The 13,230-nt window shown below is 40.8% G+C and overlaps 1 protein-coding gene across 1 annotated transcript; it reads right to left on the reverse strand.

Moving 5' to 3' along the window:
• Positions 1–10,008: 10,008 nt before the first annotated feature.
• LOC108609669 (Quiescin sulfhydryl oxidase 2) lies at positions 10,009–11,787 on the reverse strand. Its single transcript, XM_018001396.2, has one exon. The coding sequence runs from the start codon at positions 11,728–11,730 to the stop codon at positions 10,093–10,095; it is 1,638 nt and encodes a 545-aa protein (XP_017856885.1). The 5' UTR covers positions 11,731–11,787; the 3' UTR covers positions 10,009–10,092.
• Positions 11,788–13,230: the final 1,443 nt, after the last annotated feature.

Consider the following 13,230-nt stretch of genomic DNA (forward strand, 5'->3'; position numbering starts at 1 on the left):
ACACATGGAGCTCCGGCAAGGGGGCAGTCCAAGACGGGTGTCAGACAGGCGGCATAGAGAAAACGGCTTATGGGGCCGACACTGACGTCGACAGCGACGACGACGGCGATGGCGACGGCGACGTTAGCAGCGACGCGTCGCTTTATAATGACGCCTGTCTTTCGTTCATGCGCTTTGGGTAACATAATCGGTCACTGACTTGGCATTTGGCGTCGCTGTCGTAATTTGAGAACATTTTGCGCCTCAATTGTTGCGGGTGGTCAGGGGCAGGCAGTGCTCCCATGTACAGTCCCTGGCAAAACCTACCGCAATCAACCAGAAATTGCGCCCCAAAAATAAAATAAAAGACAGAGAATGAGCGGAGAAGTACAACAAAACATGCCACGCACAACAATTTATCACTTGCCACAGCAGCAGCAGCAGCAGCCACAAGGAGCTCAGGCCGCAGCTCATCTTGCCACAATGCATTTTGGTTTCGTTTTCGGTTTTTGGCCAGCGATTCGTAGCCGTCTTCACTTTCGTGCTAAATTATATCATCGAGAGCGAGACGAGGGTAGCTAAAAACTTAACTCGTTCGAGTGCAACAAGTTTGCCACAAGGCTTGCAACACTTGCGCGTCGCTGTTGTTGCTGTTGCTGCTGTAGCTTTTCGGGCGCACATTTTGATGCTGCTGCTGCTGTCGCTATGCCCCATGCCACATTGGCTCAGCGCGGCTCTTGCCCTGCGTCGCCTGGCATATTCGTCAATTTTTGTGCGCATGCAATTTACGCAGCGTCGCAAGGAGTTGCTGCCAGCAGCAACAGCAGCAGCAGCAACCAGCAGCAGCAACAGCAGAATACGAAAAACCTTGAGTACGGTCAGTGACCAGAAAAAATGCATAAACATTTTTGTGCTCGCTTGGGATGGCAGAGACGCCGTCGCCTTGCAGCCAGTCAATTGCAAATTTTCGGAAATGTTTTTGTTTTTGTTTCTGTTTCTGTTTCTGTTTTGCTTTTTCTCTTTCTTTTCAGCTCTCGCGCAGGCACGTACGATCGACTGCAGTGGAGATCGCCGGCGTGGGCCTGGGCTGGGGCAGATTGGGCATTCGCCGAGGCATTGGGGCTGCCACTGGGGCATTGCCAGCCTTAATGGCCGGCGTATTTTCGGCATACGCTACGCACATTTTGTGCATGTGCTTGTGTGTGTTTATTTTATGGGAGCATTCCTTCCTCTCTCTCTCTCTCTCTCTCTCTCTTTTAGCATCAGCTTCAGTCGCAGCCCTAGCCCCAGTTGCAGCCGGTTTCTTTTACTCTTTGATATGACGCAGGCCGTGCGAGCGAGATGGCAATGCCTTGACAGCCTCTGCAATAAGTCTGCCGATACAGTGCCATAATTTTTGTATATACACATATATATATTTCAACGTAATTGGGAGTGAAGAGGTCTGATGATTCAGAGCAAACGTTTGTAACAGAGGCATATGTCTTAAGAACATACATTATTGTCTGTATATTCTTCTGTCTTGTCTTTGCTTCATTAGAAATTTTGAAATTGACCATTGCTTATTCATTTATCGATATATATAAATAGGAAAACATTCGCGTTGGCCATATAAATGTGCATAATCCAACTTATATTTTATCAAACTCATTTTCGTATGCATTGATTCATTTCATTTCATTTCAATTCCTAGAAATAAAGGGTCATCCTTAAAATCAATAATTGAAAAAGTTGATTAATGGGATAAGTCATGAAGGGATAAGTCATGGGATAAGTCCCGACCAAGGTCGGACAAAATGATCTTGATTTATTAATAGCTCTAAGATCACAGCTATTGGCAGCCCATAAAAGTATATAATTATCGACATTTGTCTTCTTTCCATGAATTCGATATATATCGATTCAAATAAATAAGAAGCAATCAAAGTACTTCATTTTATTTCTGAAAAATTAAAAAAAAAAATCTGCAAATTTTATGTTCATAATATCGATAAGTAATAGATATCGGCACATCACATCACATCACAGTCAGAATTTTAGGAATATGGATATGTGTTTTACATTGGAGATACCGATATTTATCGACTTTAGAGCCATTCAAACTGTTCCTTTATCAAATTCATTCTTCATTATTTATTATTCATCTGCCTCTGTACATAAATGGATATAAGAAGATGATCGTATATTCCTGCCTGGCTGGCGAGGGTATCTGCCAATCGATCACTGATCGCCTCGAGCACTTTTACTTGTTATTTTTTTGGCTTTGCACAGTAATTTTTGTTTTGGGCTCCCCTTTGTTGGCACTCGTTTACATGTGTGTAAGTGTATATGTAGTTTCTTGTTTACGTGTGTATGTGTGTGTGTAATTGTGAGTGCTTGCTGTTTTCAATTATCAAGGACAAATGTGCGTTGAACTTGATCTCGCTTTTCATTGCAATTTGGCTGGCTGCCCCGTCGCTCATTTGTGCCCCGTTTTTTGTTTACACGATACACGAATTTATATTTATATTTTTAGAACCTTCAGTTGGGCCCTGCTGAAGTTGCCGTCAAAACAGGGCGGAGAACAAGGCGAGGGATAGGAAAACATAAAATTTGTTAGTTTAATGCAGCATTGATGCAGCAATTAAAATGCCAAACTTATGGAGCTTGCAACGTTACAGCGCTGTCCGCGGTTGCATGCATAAGAAATGCAACGAATGGGCTTGCAAATTTGATGCCTTGGTTGCCGTCGCTTTGATTTGAGCTGCTTGTCCGAAAAAAAAAGAATCGAGAGAGTGAGAGAAGAGGGAAATACTAAAAATTGCATCCGCTGCGGTTTGGAGTCCAGGATTGTGGTTCTTGTACACGATGTTGTTGTTGTTGCTGTTGCTGTTGCTGCCGCACTGTCTGTTCGTTAGCAGACATGCAGCTAAAGTTGAATTAAGTTGTTATGCCAGGTATTAGCAAAGGTGTTGCAGCTGCCGTCCACTTGATTCGTATTCGGATTCGGACTCGGATTCGGGATTTCGGGCGCAGCTGAAACTTTGTTGCAGCTCGACTGTGCCTGCGGCATGCCAATGGCCATACTCAATGTGTGTGTGTGTGTGTGTGTGTGTGTGTGCGAGTCTAACTAAATGAAAAGCAAATTGCATAGAGCTGGGGATTGAAGACCAGGCAGATAATATTTTATTAAATTTGCATAAAGGAATTACACTAAAACATAAAATCTCAGCACAGTTGGCATAGAGGAGTTTGCTAGACATAGAGATACTCTGTAAAGATATAAAAATTAAAATATATTTTTAATTTCTTCTAAATTAGATATATATATATATATATATATATATATATACATCATTTTAAAAAAGTTTTTTTCTACGTCTTTGAGAATTTCGGAGACAATAAGACAAATACTACTAAATTATTGCTATAAATAATATGATTTCTGAAGCCATTTATTAGAATGTCTCAAGCAATTATTTCTTGGCATTGACAGAACAAGAGGAAGCGAGAGAGAGTGCGAGAGTGCGAGAAAGAGACAGAAATGGAAAGGGTTTTAAAGAGAGAAGGAAAGACACTGAAAGCTAAGCCCATTGAAATTAAATAAAGTGAGAGAGAATAAGAGAGCCAGTTAAAGATAGAGAGAGAGAGAGATCAGAGAGAGATTGATATAGTGAAGTAATCAAAGTGAAATAAAGAAAGATGGGCAGACATATATACAAAAAGCTATAGAGAGATAAATGCTCAAGGCAGATAAATCAACACTTAAAGCAATATATGCAAAATCTGCCCGACAAATGAAACTCATCCATTAAAGCTGATGAAGAATATATGTATGTATAAGTATAGTGTATCTGAAGATGTGTCATTTTAAGGCATATCACAATGCTACAGGGTATACTGGAAGGAATTCCGGCAAAGTCCTAAAACAGGCAAATGGTCTATAGAGTGTGCATGCTGGCATATATTGTATATGCCTGCATCATTAGAGACTCGGTTGAGTACATTAATGATGCTGCGAAAGATGATGGCCGCGACGTGAACCCTATAAGCAAACTCATCCCGGCGATTTTAAGCATTTTTAGTTAATTTACACAAATGGCAGGAAAAACATTTGGAATTCCTGCGCAGCGACTGGCGCAAGACACTGGCTAAAAATCTAGCATTCGATCGTTTATGGCATTTTATTTGGCGCGTCAGCAAATGTTTGTAAGCAATTTATTTATGACATTTTTTTGCAACCGTTTAGAGGCAGCTGCCGCTGCCGCTGCTGTTGCAGTTGCTGTTGCAGCTACTGTTGTTTAAATGCTGAGCGACACATTTGCTGACTTGGAATCGTGCGGCAATCTGTGGCACAAAAAAACTGGCCGCATGACGCGTCCAAAAGCGCAATGAGCCACAGGCCGGCAATAGCTAACAGCGGCCACATTGTGGCAACGGAGTGTGGTAGAAATGCAATAGCAACATGGACATGAGCATTGGCTCAAAGTCAGAGTCAAGTTCCATATTCATTAGTTAACAACAGCAACAACAACAACGGCAACAACAACTCGAACACACATTATGATCAGCATCTAAATGTTGCTGACGTCTTGTGCTAATGACTACTGTGCCCAGGACAACGCAGCCCCACAAATTGCATTGTAATAACAATTTTCATTACAAATATTTTAAGTAAAATTGAACAATTTGGAGCTAAAATTAAACTATAAACTGCCATTTTGAATAGCAATTAGGAGCCGTCTCGAACAGGAACCATCATCAAAAAAAAAAAAAAAACACAATGTAGAAGTACTCTAGCTGGGTGGGCACGACATGGATATACCCTGAACATCATAGTATGAGTGAGTATCCATTCCATATTTTATTCTCACAATCCAGCTCAGTCTCCTTAACAAATTGGCTGGGATTTGACTAATCAATCATCTTTAATAACTTCTGCTATTCAAAATATAAAGCATGTACCAATTGTAATATTTTTATTTTGTATATTATACATATCAGATCACAACAGAATAATTAAAAGAGGGAAAGATAGATAGTCGGCCACCGGATAGTTAAATGAAAGAATAATCGGAGGGAAAGACAGTCGGATAAAAAGATTGATAAGACGGATAAATATAGGAAGGATAGTTAGATGGAAAGGCGCTCGTATAGAAATCTGAAGAAAATAAAGTCGAATAAACGAATAATCGGACGGCCGGATTGTTGAACGGAACGAAAGTCGCACGGCCGGATAGTTGAGTAGAAGATAGTGAGTGGAAGATTGGATTGAAGGATATGGAAGGAGGGACATCATAACGGACGAACGGACGAATATACTGACAAAACTAAGTTCGAGAGGCGCAACAGGCATTCTACTGCTGCTGGTTACAAACACTTCAACAAAATCACTATACCTTAAATTTCCATTTAGAATGGGTTCAGGGTATAAAGTGAAGCTAAACTAAACTAAATTGATGGCAAGGCCAAAAACAGGAAAATCTAAAGCAAACGAAAAATCAAGAATTGTTAACAAGTGCAAAAATAAACCAGATTTTTAGCTTGGCCAGGGGGCCGGATATGACCAAATTGCTAGGGTTCCCGGCAGCCGGTAATTGGCAATGCAGCAGCAGCACTCGTAGCACTCGCAGCAGCAGCAGCAGCACCCGAAGCAGCTACGGCCGCAACAACAACGACAATTTTTTTTAGTTCAGTTCAGTTTAGTTTAGTGCAGAAAAACGGCTGGAAAAATAAATATGAGCTCGACCACGTCAAGGGCCGCTTTTTTTCTGTTTAGCCAAAAAACCAAACGCCAGCCAGAGACAGATGTGCGACATTGCAATTTGTTACAGTTGTTGTTGTTGTTGCAGTTGTTGCATTAACGGCCAACTTGTAGCTGAGCACCGTGTCGCGCTGGCTGGGAGGCTGGGCTCTGGCTCTGGGCTCTCGGCACTGGGCCTGGGAAGTCAAGCAGAGGCAGAGGCAACCTAAATATTTTAATGCTCCGGCCGCATTGATGGTTCGTTTTTTTTTTTTTTTTTTGCGCTCAGCGACTGCAGTAATTAACATTTTTTGCGTGCACAAATATTTTTCGTTGTTGAGCGAAAGAAGCCAAGAGCAACAGCAGCAGAAGGCAGAAGGCAACAGATGTACATGAAATTCACAGCAGAAGCGAGTGCCGCTGCCTCTGCCGCTGCTGCATGAAAACTCAAGCAAATTAAACTTGAGGTAAGGCCAAGAGGAACAACAACGTGGCAGCCAACTGAAAAAACAACAACAACAACAATGCAGAATACGTAACAAAATATGTTAAAATGCAGCCAAGTGAGTAAATTGTGCGCAGCAACTCGCTAAACACAACAAAAAAAAAAAGAAACTGAACTGAACTGAACTGAATGTTCTGTTTATGTAGCACACACATACACACACACACGCACACCCACATAGATGATATGTATGTATGTATGTGTGTATGCACTTCATAAACTAAGCAAATTATTATTTGAAGGCAGGGCTCGGGCTGCGGCTTTGGCTCTGACTTTGGTTTGAGTGTTTAGCCAGCGAACTTGTAAAAAAATTAAATTGTTTTAATTACGCGCTGCCGCAAATTGTGGCATTGTTGTTGCACAGCAAGTGCGGACGGACGGACGGACGGAGTGAGGGGTGGCTGTGGGTGTGTTGCTGTTCAGCTTATTGTGTTCTGATGTTGTTGTTGGGAAAAAATTGTTGCCAAATTGCGTTAGCTTTGCTTTGCCTACATTAGCCATAACATTAAGTGTTCCATAATAGGGCTGAAGCAACGCCACAATTGAATTTGATTATCTAGAATAATCTAGCATTTTATTATATAGCTAGAGTCCGACGAAGCTCTTCATATTCATATTTTTGAATTTTGTATACAATATTAATTATATTTTACAATTTAATTTATTTAACATTTTAAAGCTTTCATTATTAAAATGTTTAAGAAATTTCTCTAAGTTTAATTTATTTGTTATTATTTTATTCATTTAATTTAAGTTTTTTTGCACTCATAATTTTATTTATCTTGCATTATTTTTATTTAAAATTTATTTATTTTTTACTTTAATTTTTATTTATTTATTATTATTTTAATTATTAGCATTATTATTTTAATTAATTTAATTTTTTTTTTTTAGTTTATTTTATATGAACTTGTATTTTTTTTTTTTTACTTTTTTTTCATTCAAATTAATAGCAAGCTTCTTAAAATATAATTTTCATTTTTACTTCGGATAAATCTTCTCTAACAATTGTTTTTTTTTACGTTTTTTCTGCAGCCCTGGCAACGTGTAGCATCCACAAACAATTTTCATATATTTTTTAATTGTAGCTACATAGAAAAAATGCAAAAGTTTGGTTTGTTTCGCATATGTGGGGCAGAGAGAGAGAAAGAGATAAAGTGAGTGGGAGAGAGAGAGAGAGAGCTGTAATCGGGTTTTGGAGGCAACTGCAACCGCAACTGTGTGCCCCAATCCGCTTGCAACCCTTTTCATCAGCAAGTGCCACGAAATTTTTTCCACTTTACATTTTTTGCGTGTGTTCTCGTTTCGGATGATGGGCTAAGGGCAACTGGAGGCTGCCGCCGCCTGGGAGACGGCAGTGGCGGCAGCCAAGACAGACAATGTTGCCAACTTGTGCCTGCCGCTCAGCCATTGATAATTACCAGGTTGCACTCTCTAACAGAGCCGCCGACCCGCCCCGCCCTCAGCCTAGGCACTCGGCACAAATTTATGTTGTCTTCGCATGCGCTTTTAGCAAATCCAAGTGTGTGCCTGTGTGTCTGTGTGTGTGTGTGTGTGTGCGAATTATGCATAGAAGTCAAGTCAATCTTTAGACTGTTTTTACATAATTATAACAGTGCACTGGCTGCTTCAGCCGCTGCTCTTTTATTGTTTTCATTTTAATTTAAATGCCTAAACAATAATTTGAGCATTATACTGAAGGGTTATTGTTTTTGGTTGATGCATGCAATGCATAACTGAAGGGAAGTGATGTACGTGAAAGCCTCCATCGCTACGTAGCTCCAGCAATTACCTCAGCTATGCAAATGGCCTGCCTTCGCGCTCTCTGGCTCTGCCTCTGCCTCTGCCTTTGCCTATGAAATAGCGCCCAATTAGCCAACTTCCGGGCGCATGCACGCCTGAGCCTTGGCTGAGAGCCTTGGCTATCTAGAAATGTGTATATATGGGCAAAAGCCACAATATCCGTTTGCTATTAGAAAGACGTGCACGGCTAGTTTTTCGTCTCTATAAATTTTACGCATTTTACGCATGCCGCACAGATTTTGGCCGCGGCAAACAGATAAAATGCATTGCTACAAATGGGCGCTGGTTTCCTGTTTCCTGCACAGATAGTTGTGCGTAAGTGTGTGAGTGAGTGTGTGTAGGCTACTCTAAAATTTACGACCATTGTCCACCCCATCAATTTTCGCACAAAAATTGCGTACAGTTGTGCTCAAGGCTTGTTGGCGGCCATTTTGCCCACGCGCTTATGCAATACTTTTCGCACGCATCGCAGGTGAGCGTGTGCATATGTGTGTGAGCGCGTGTGTGTGTGTGTGTAAAAATATCAATAAACTTTGCCCCTACCAATGCTATGATTCTTCCTCTTCTTTTGACTATGCGCATTTTATTTATATACATATGACTTCTATATATATTTAATATTTTACATAGACTCCATTATATACTTGGCTAAAAATGCAACTGCAACTGGGGTCGGGTCGCCAATTTACGCACAAGTCTATCTTGCGGGTGTCAGCCTTGTAGGGGTAGCTAGTAATTTTTAGCTTCCGCTCAGGCCATTTTGTGCTCTCAACCCAATATCGGCTCCGTTACACCTATGCCTCACGTAACTCCCCTTGCTTCGCTCGGGTCAGGTCAACCCCATTTGTGCATGCGTGAAAATTTTTCCACCACATCGATTACTTTACGCAAATTAGTGCGTAGATATTTTGCAAAAATGTTCTATAAATAATTGATGTGCCGTTCAACGTGCAATGCCCACCCAAACCCCCCTTGCCTCTTCACAAATAGAGCTTATAAAGCGTGTGTGTATGAGTGGAGATGCGTGTGTGTGTGATGTAACTGTGGAAGGGCATTTGCATTGCGTTACTTTGAAGCGCCACTTAATACAAGTTAAACGCTTAATTAAGCAATTTCACACAATTAGCAATGACAATTGACAAGCAGGTAAACGTTTGAGCTTCGCAGAGTGCTATATAAGAGTTAAGACATATCAGTTTTAATAGAGCAATGTTTATGTTGATCGTATGTTGCTCTGCTGTAAGCATTTAAAGCAATTGAGCCCTAGTAAAGTAATCTATAAAAAAAAATACTTGAAATATATTAGCTCCTACTATTGCCACCAACTGATTGAGAAAGCTATATATGACTTGTTAGAGTTTCGAATTGCTCAAGAACCTAAGAATGAAATCAATTCATCAAGATAAGATAAACATACTTAAATACATATTCATTCTTAAATAACTGTCCTGGCAGAGAATGAGATGAAGCATAAATGTCCACCATCATTTATATAAGAAACCAGCGAGAAAAAGGAGTTTAAAGATAAAATTATGTTCTCTTTTAATTCAATAATTTTGCCATTTAATTCAATATATAAATATGATAAAGATTTCATTTTAACAAATTATTGAGACAAATTTATGACCAAAAATTTGTAATATTTAATTAAATACCATAAAATTTGTATAAACTTTTATACGTATATATTTTATATAGACCAACATCAAAAGTAATTTAAGAATATCAAATTTCTCCCAATTCTGCTTAAGACAGAATCGAGCTATAAAAACATTTATGTATTTAAATAATATTTTCAAATGCCGCTTAGTATTGCTTTCATTCCAGTTTTGAGAAGAATAGGTGATATTTAATAAATTAAAAAATAAATGTTTCATTGTTTAAATAATAATAATTAAATTACTTAATAATAATAATAAAAAATTAAAAAAAAAATTAAAATTATATATTTAAGTTATAAGTAATAAATTGAAATGGATTACTCGTGAAAAATAAATGATTCTTGTGTTCTGATTAAGTATTCATATTTATTGCTCACTCCAAGGTACAACAATCCCTTTGAAAGATTTACAATAAAAGAGTTTCAATCATATCCATTTGCAGTTGGCAGTCCGTAGTTGCTCAAATTATTCACATCGTAAAGACCCTTAAGAAACTTCAAAACCTCTGGACGCTGCCAAGTTGTGTTTGTGGCCGATTGCAGTTGACACGAGGCGCAAGCATTGAGAGCGGGAAACTGAAGTTTCGGGAATTTGGGATCCTCCGTGTCATCGCCAGCCAGGCGCTGATTCACCTCATTGTGAGCCGCCCACAGCCAGAGTATTTCCTCGTCGCGATCGGCAACTGAGAAGAGCTGGCGCCTCTCCGCCATGCCCAGGAAGTGTTGCACACAATCCGTGCAGCCAAAGAAGTGGCTAACAAAGCCGTGTATCGTGGCCAAGACGTAGCCCGCGGGCAGCTCAGTCGATCTGGCCGACTGCACGCTGAGATAGTGAAAGAGCGTCCACAGCGAACAGGTGAAGCCACGCAGAACTGGAGCGGAGCCAATGCAGCCAACATAGCGCCTGGCCTTGAACACCTTGGGCAGCATCCGCTGCTGCAGTTGCACCTGCGCCTCAAAGGCAGCGCCGCTCAACGGATCACTGGAGCCGTTAACGAACTCGTGCAGCCGCGCCAGCAGGATGCTTCCACTGCGATTCAGAGGACTGAACAGGCGCAAAACATTGAGCAGTTGCCGCAGAGCCAAATGACTTGCGGCCTGAAAGACGCGCACCTTGGGCAGCTCAATGTGGAGCAGCTTATCAATGGCCTGCTCCAGGTCAGCGCGATAGGTCTTTGGACCGGCGCCCAGAACGGTAGCCAAAATGGCAGACTGCTCCTCGTCTATGAGCTGTGAGCCAGCATTTGGAGTAGGCGTGGTCGAAGCTGCCGTCGGCGCGCTGTAGCCCTTGGCCTTTAGATACTCTGTCACGCTTCTCACATACTCCGCGCTGCTATCATTGCGCGGGTGCAGACTCGAGATGTGGCCCAGGGAGTCCATAATAAGCAATTTGTTTGGCCTCGAGCCGAAATTGGCAAAGAGCAAGGAATCGTTTAGAGTGCGCACACAAACACTTGGCCAAGTTAACAGGCCCAAAATTGTATCTCGGCCCAAGTCCGAGCTCGTCGGCTGATAGACCAAGACTATATACTTTACGCTGGTGCCGCATTCACTCAGTAAGCTCTTCCGATTGTCCAGCTTGGAAAGCGGCTCGAAATTGGGCTGCCCAAGCGATGCATACTTCACCTTGGCCAAAAATGCAGCCAGCTGTTTGTAGATCTCCTCCGGCTGCAGTGTGTCCAGTTCGTGGCCAACGTCCTGCTCCGTGCGCTGATAGCCCGGCGGATACACGCGCAGCGTAGGCGTCTTGCGTATATCGAAGTCTCGACAGATGCGCACATTGCGCTCCTGGGCACAGTCCACCACATAGATCGAGAGAATGCGTTGCCAGGCCCGCAGCCGCCAGGCCAACTGCTTGAAGGTGCCAGCAAAGCGTCGACAGTCGCCGCAGAAATAGTTGATAAACTGGACGAGCTTGCAATTGTGCGAACTTTGCAGCTCCAGCTCCAGCGTTTCGTTGTTTAATATCTTAACATTGTCCTCGCTGCTGTAGAGACTCGGCTCAGTCACAGTCGCAGCACAAAGCAACGGCAGCCAGAGCCAGAGAATTAAGCGAAACATTTGCGGAAGATGCTGTCCGGCTTGGTTTTTAACTGCAACTGAGGAGAGAGTCCAACTGGCTGCCTTTCTTAAGGTGAACGTTTTGCTTCGATTGTTTCACTCTACGAGCGCTCAACAGATCAACAACAACAGCAACAACAACAGCCACAACAACAACAACAGCAACAAAGAGTAAAAGCTGTAGAAGTAACTTTTCAATTTACAATAAGCTGTTTATATACCGGATGAATCAGACCTTTTACCTTATTTGTTGTAAAAGGCCGATGAAGGCTTTCGGAATGAAAGCTTTACTTATGACCCTATAAAAGACTCCAATATTTTAAGATTTTGTAAAAACATGTTGTCGTTGGGTAGACTGACTGACAGCATAATTCCCATTCATTTCTGGATTTGATGCGATTATAGCTTACAAAACTAAAACTCTGGATTATTGCGTTTCTAGCTTTGCACTCAACCTTAAGAGAGAGAGATGGAGATAGAAAAATAATCTCTAATCGAAGCGATATCTTTTTCGATAAATTTTCCACGATTGAAGATCTTCAATGAGACAGTCATTTCATTTTTAAGTTTATTTTATTTATTTAGTTTTACATTTTTTTTTTTTATTTTTTAATACAATATATTTATTTATTTTATTTTCCTTTACATTTGTTGTATATATTATTATTATTATTATTATTATTATTATATTTTATATTTAATTTAATTTTATTTTTATTTATTTATTTATTTATTTTTTTTTTTTATCATATTTTTTTTTTACTTTTTATTAGGGAATTTTGGGTTTCTTTTCTAGCTAACTTTAGAAGACATCGATTTCCCACTGCTTGGTACGTCCCATGCGTGTTAATATATACATATATACACTTATTTTATCGACTATCTATAGAGAGCCTTAACAGTAACTGACTTGCCTTACAAACCAATATACTCGTTTAATTGCAAACTTAAAACAATTAGAGGCTCTCAACGGCTACAGCCTCCTCATTCTTAAATAACTGCAAATCTGATAGTTTGCATTAATGAAGTTAATTTTCAATCAGATTAAGCCGGAAAAGCCCCAAAATCCAACTAAAAGTAGCTGTTGCTAACGGCAACAAGTGGCTTGGGCTGTTATTCGGCAACAGTTAGCTGGCGCATGCAAAGTATGCTCAACTTTGCGGTTGTATATCATTTACATGCCAGATTATGTGAGAAAATATGCCAAAAGTGAAAGAAGCCGAGGGAGCAGCAGAAAAATAGAATAAAATAAAAGCGGAAACGAGAGCAAATGCTGACGAAAAGTTGTGGCAAAAGTTTCTGGTGTGAAAACAGATTCACTCTCTCTGTTCTCTGTTCTCTGTGCTCTGTGCTCGGTTAGCTCAAGTTTTGGCAGCTTAAAAACTTTTTGGCAACAGTTGATGGGCGTGGCGTGGCGGGGCGTAGCGACTGGATGCTTGGTAATTTAATTGCGACAACGAGAAACGAGAGTTTCATGCCATCAGCAGCAGCAGCTGGCGG

Source organism: Drosophila arizonae, chromosome 2, assembly GCF_054131065.1.
Source record: "Drosophila arizonae isolate 15081-1271.41 chromosome 2, UAZ_ARI_1.0, whole genome shotgun sequence".
NCBI lineage: Eukaryota > Metazoa > Arthropoda > Insecta > Diptera > Drosophilidae > Drosophila > Drosophila arizonae.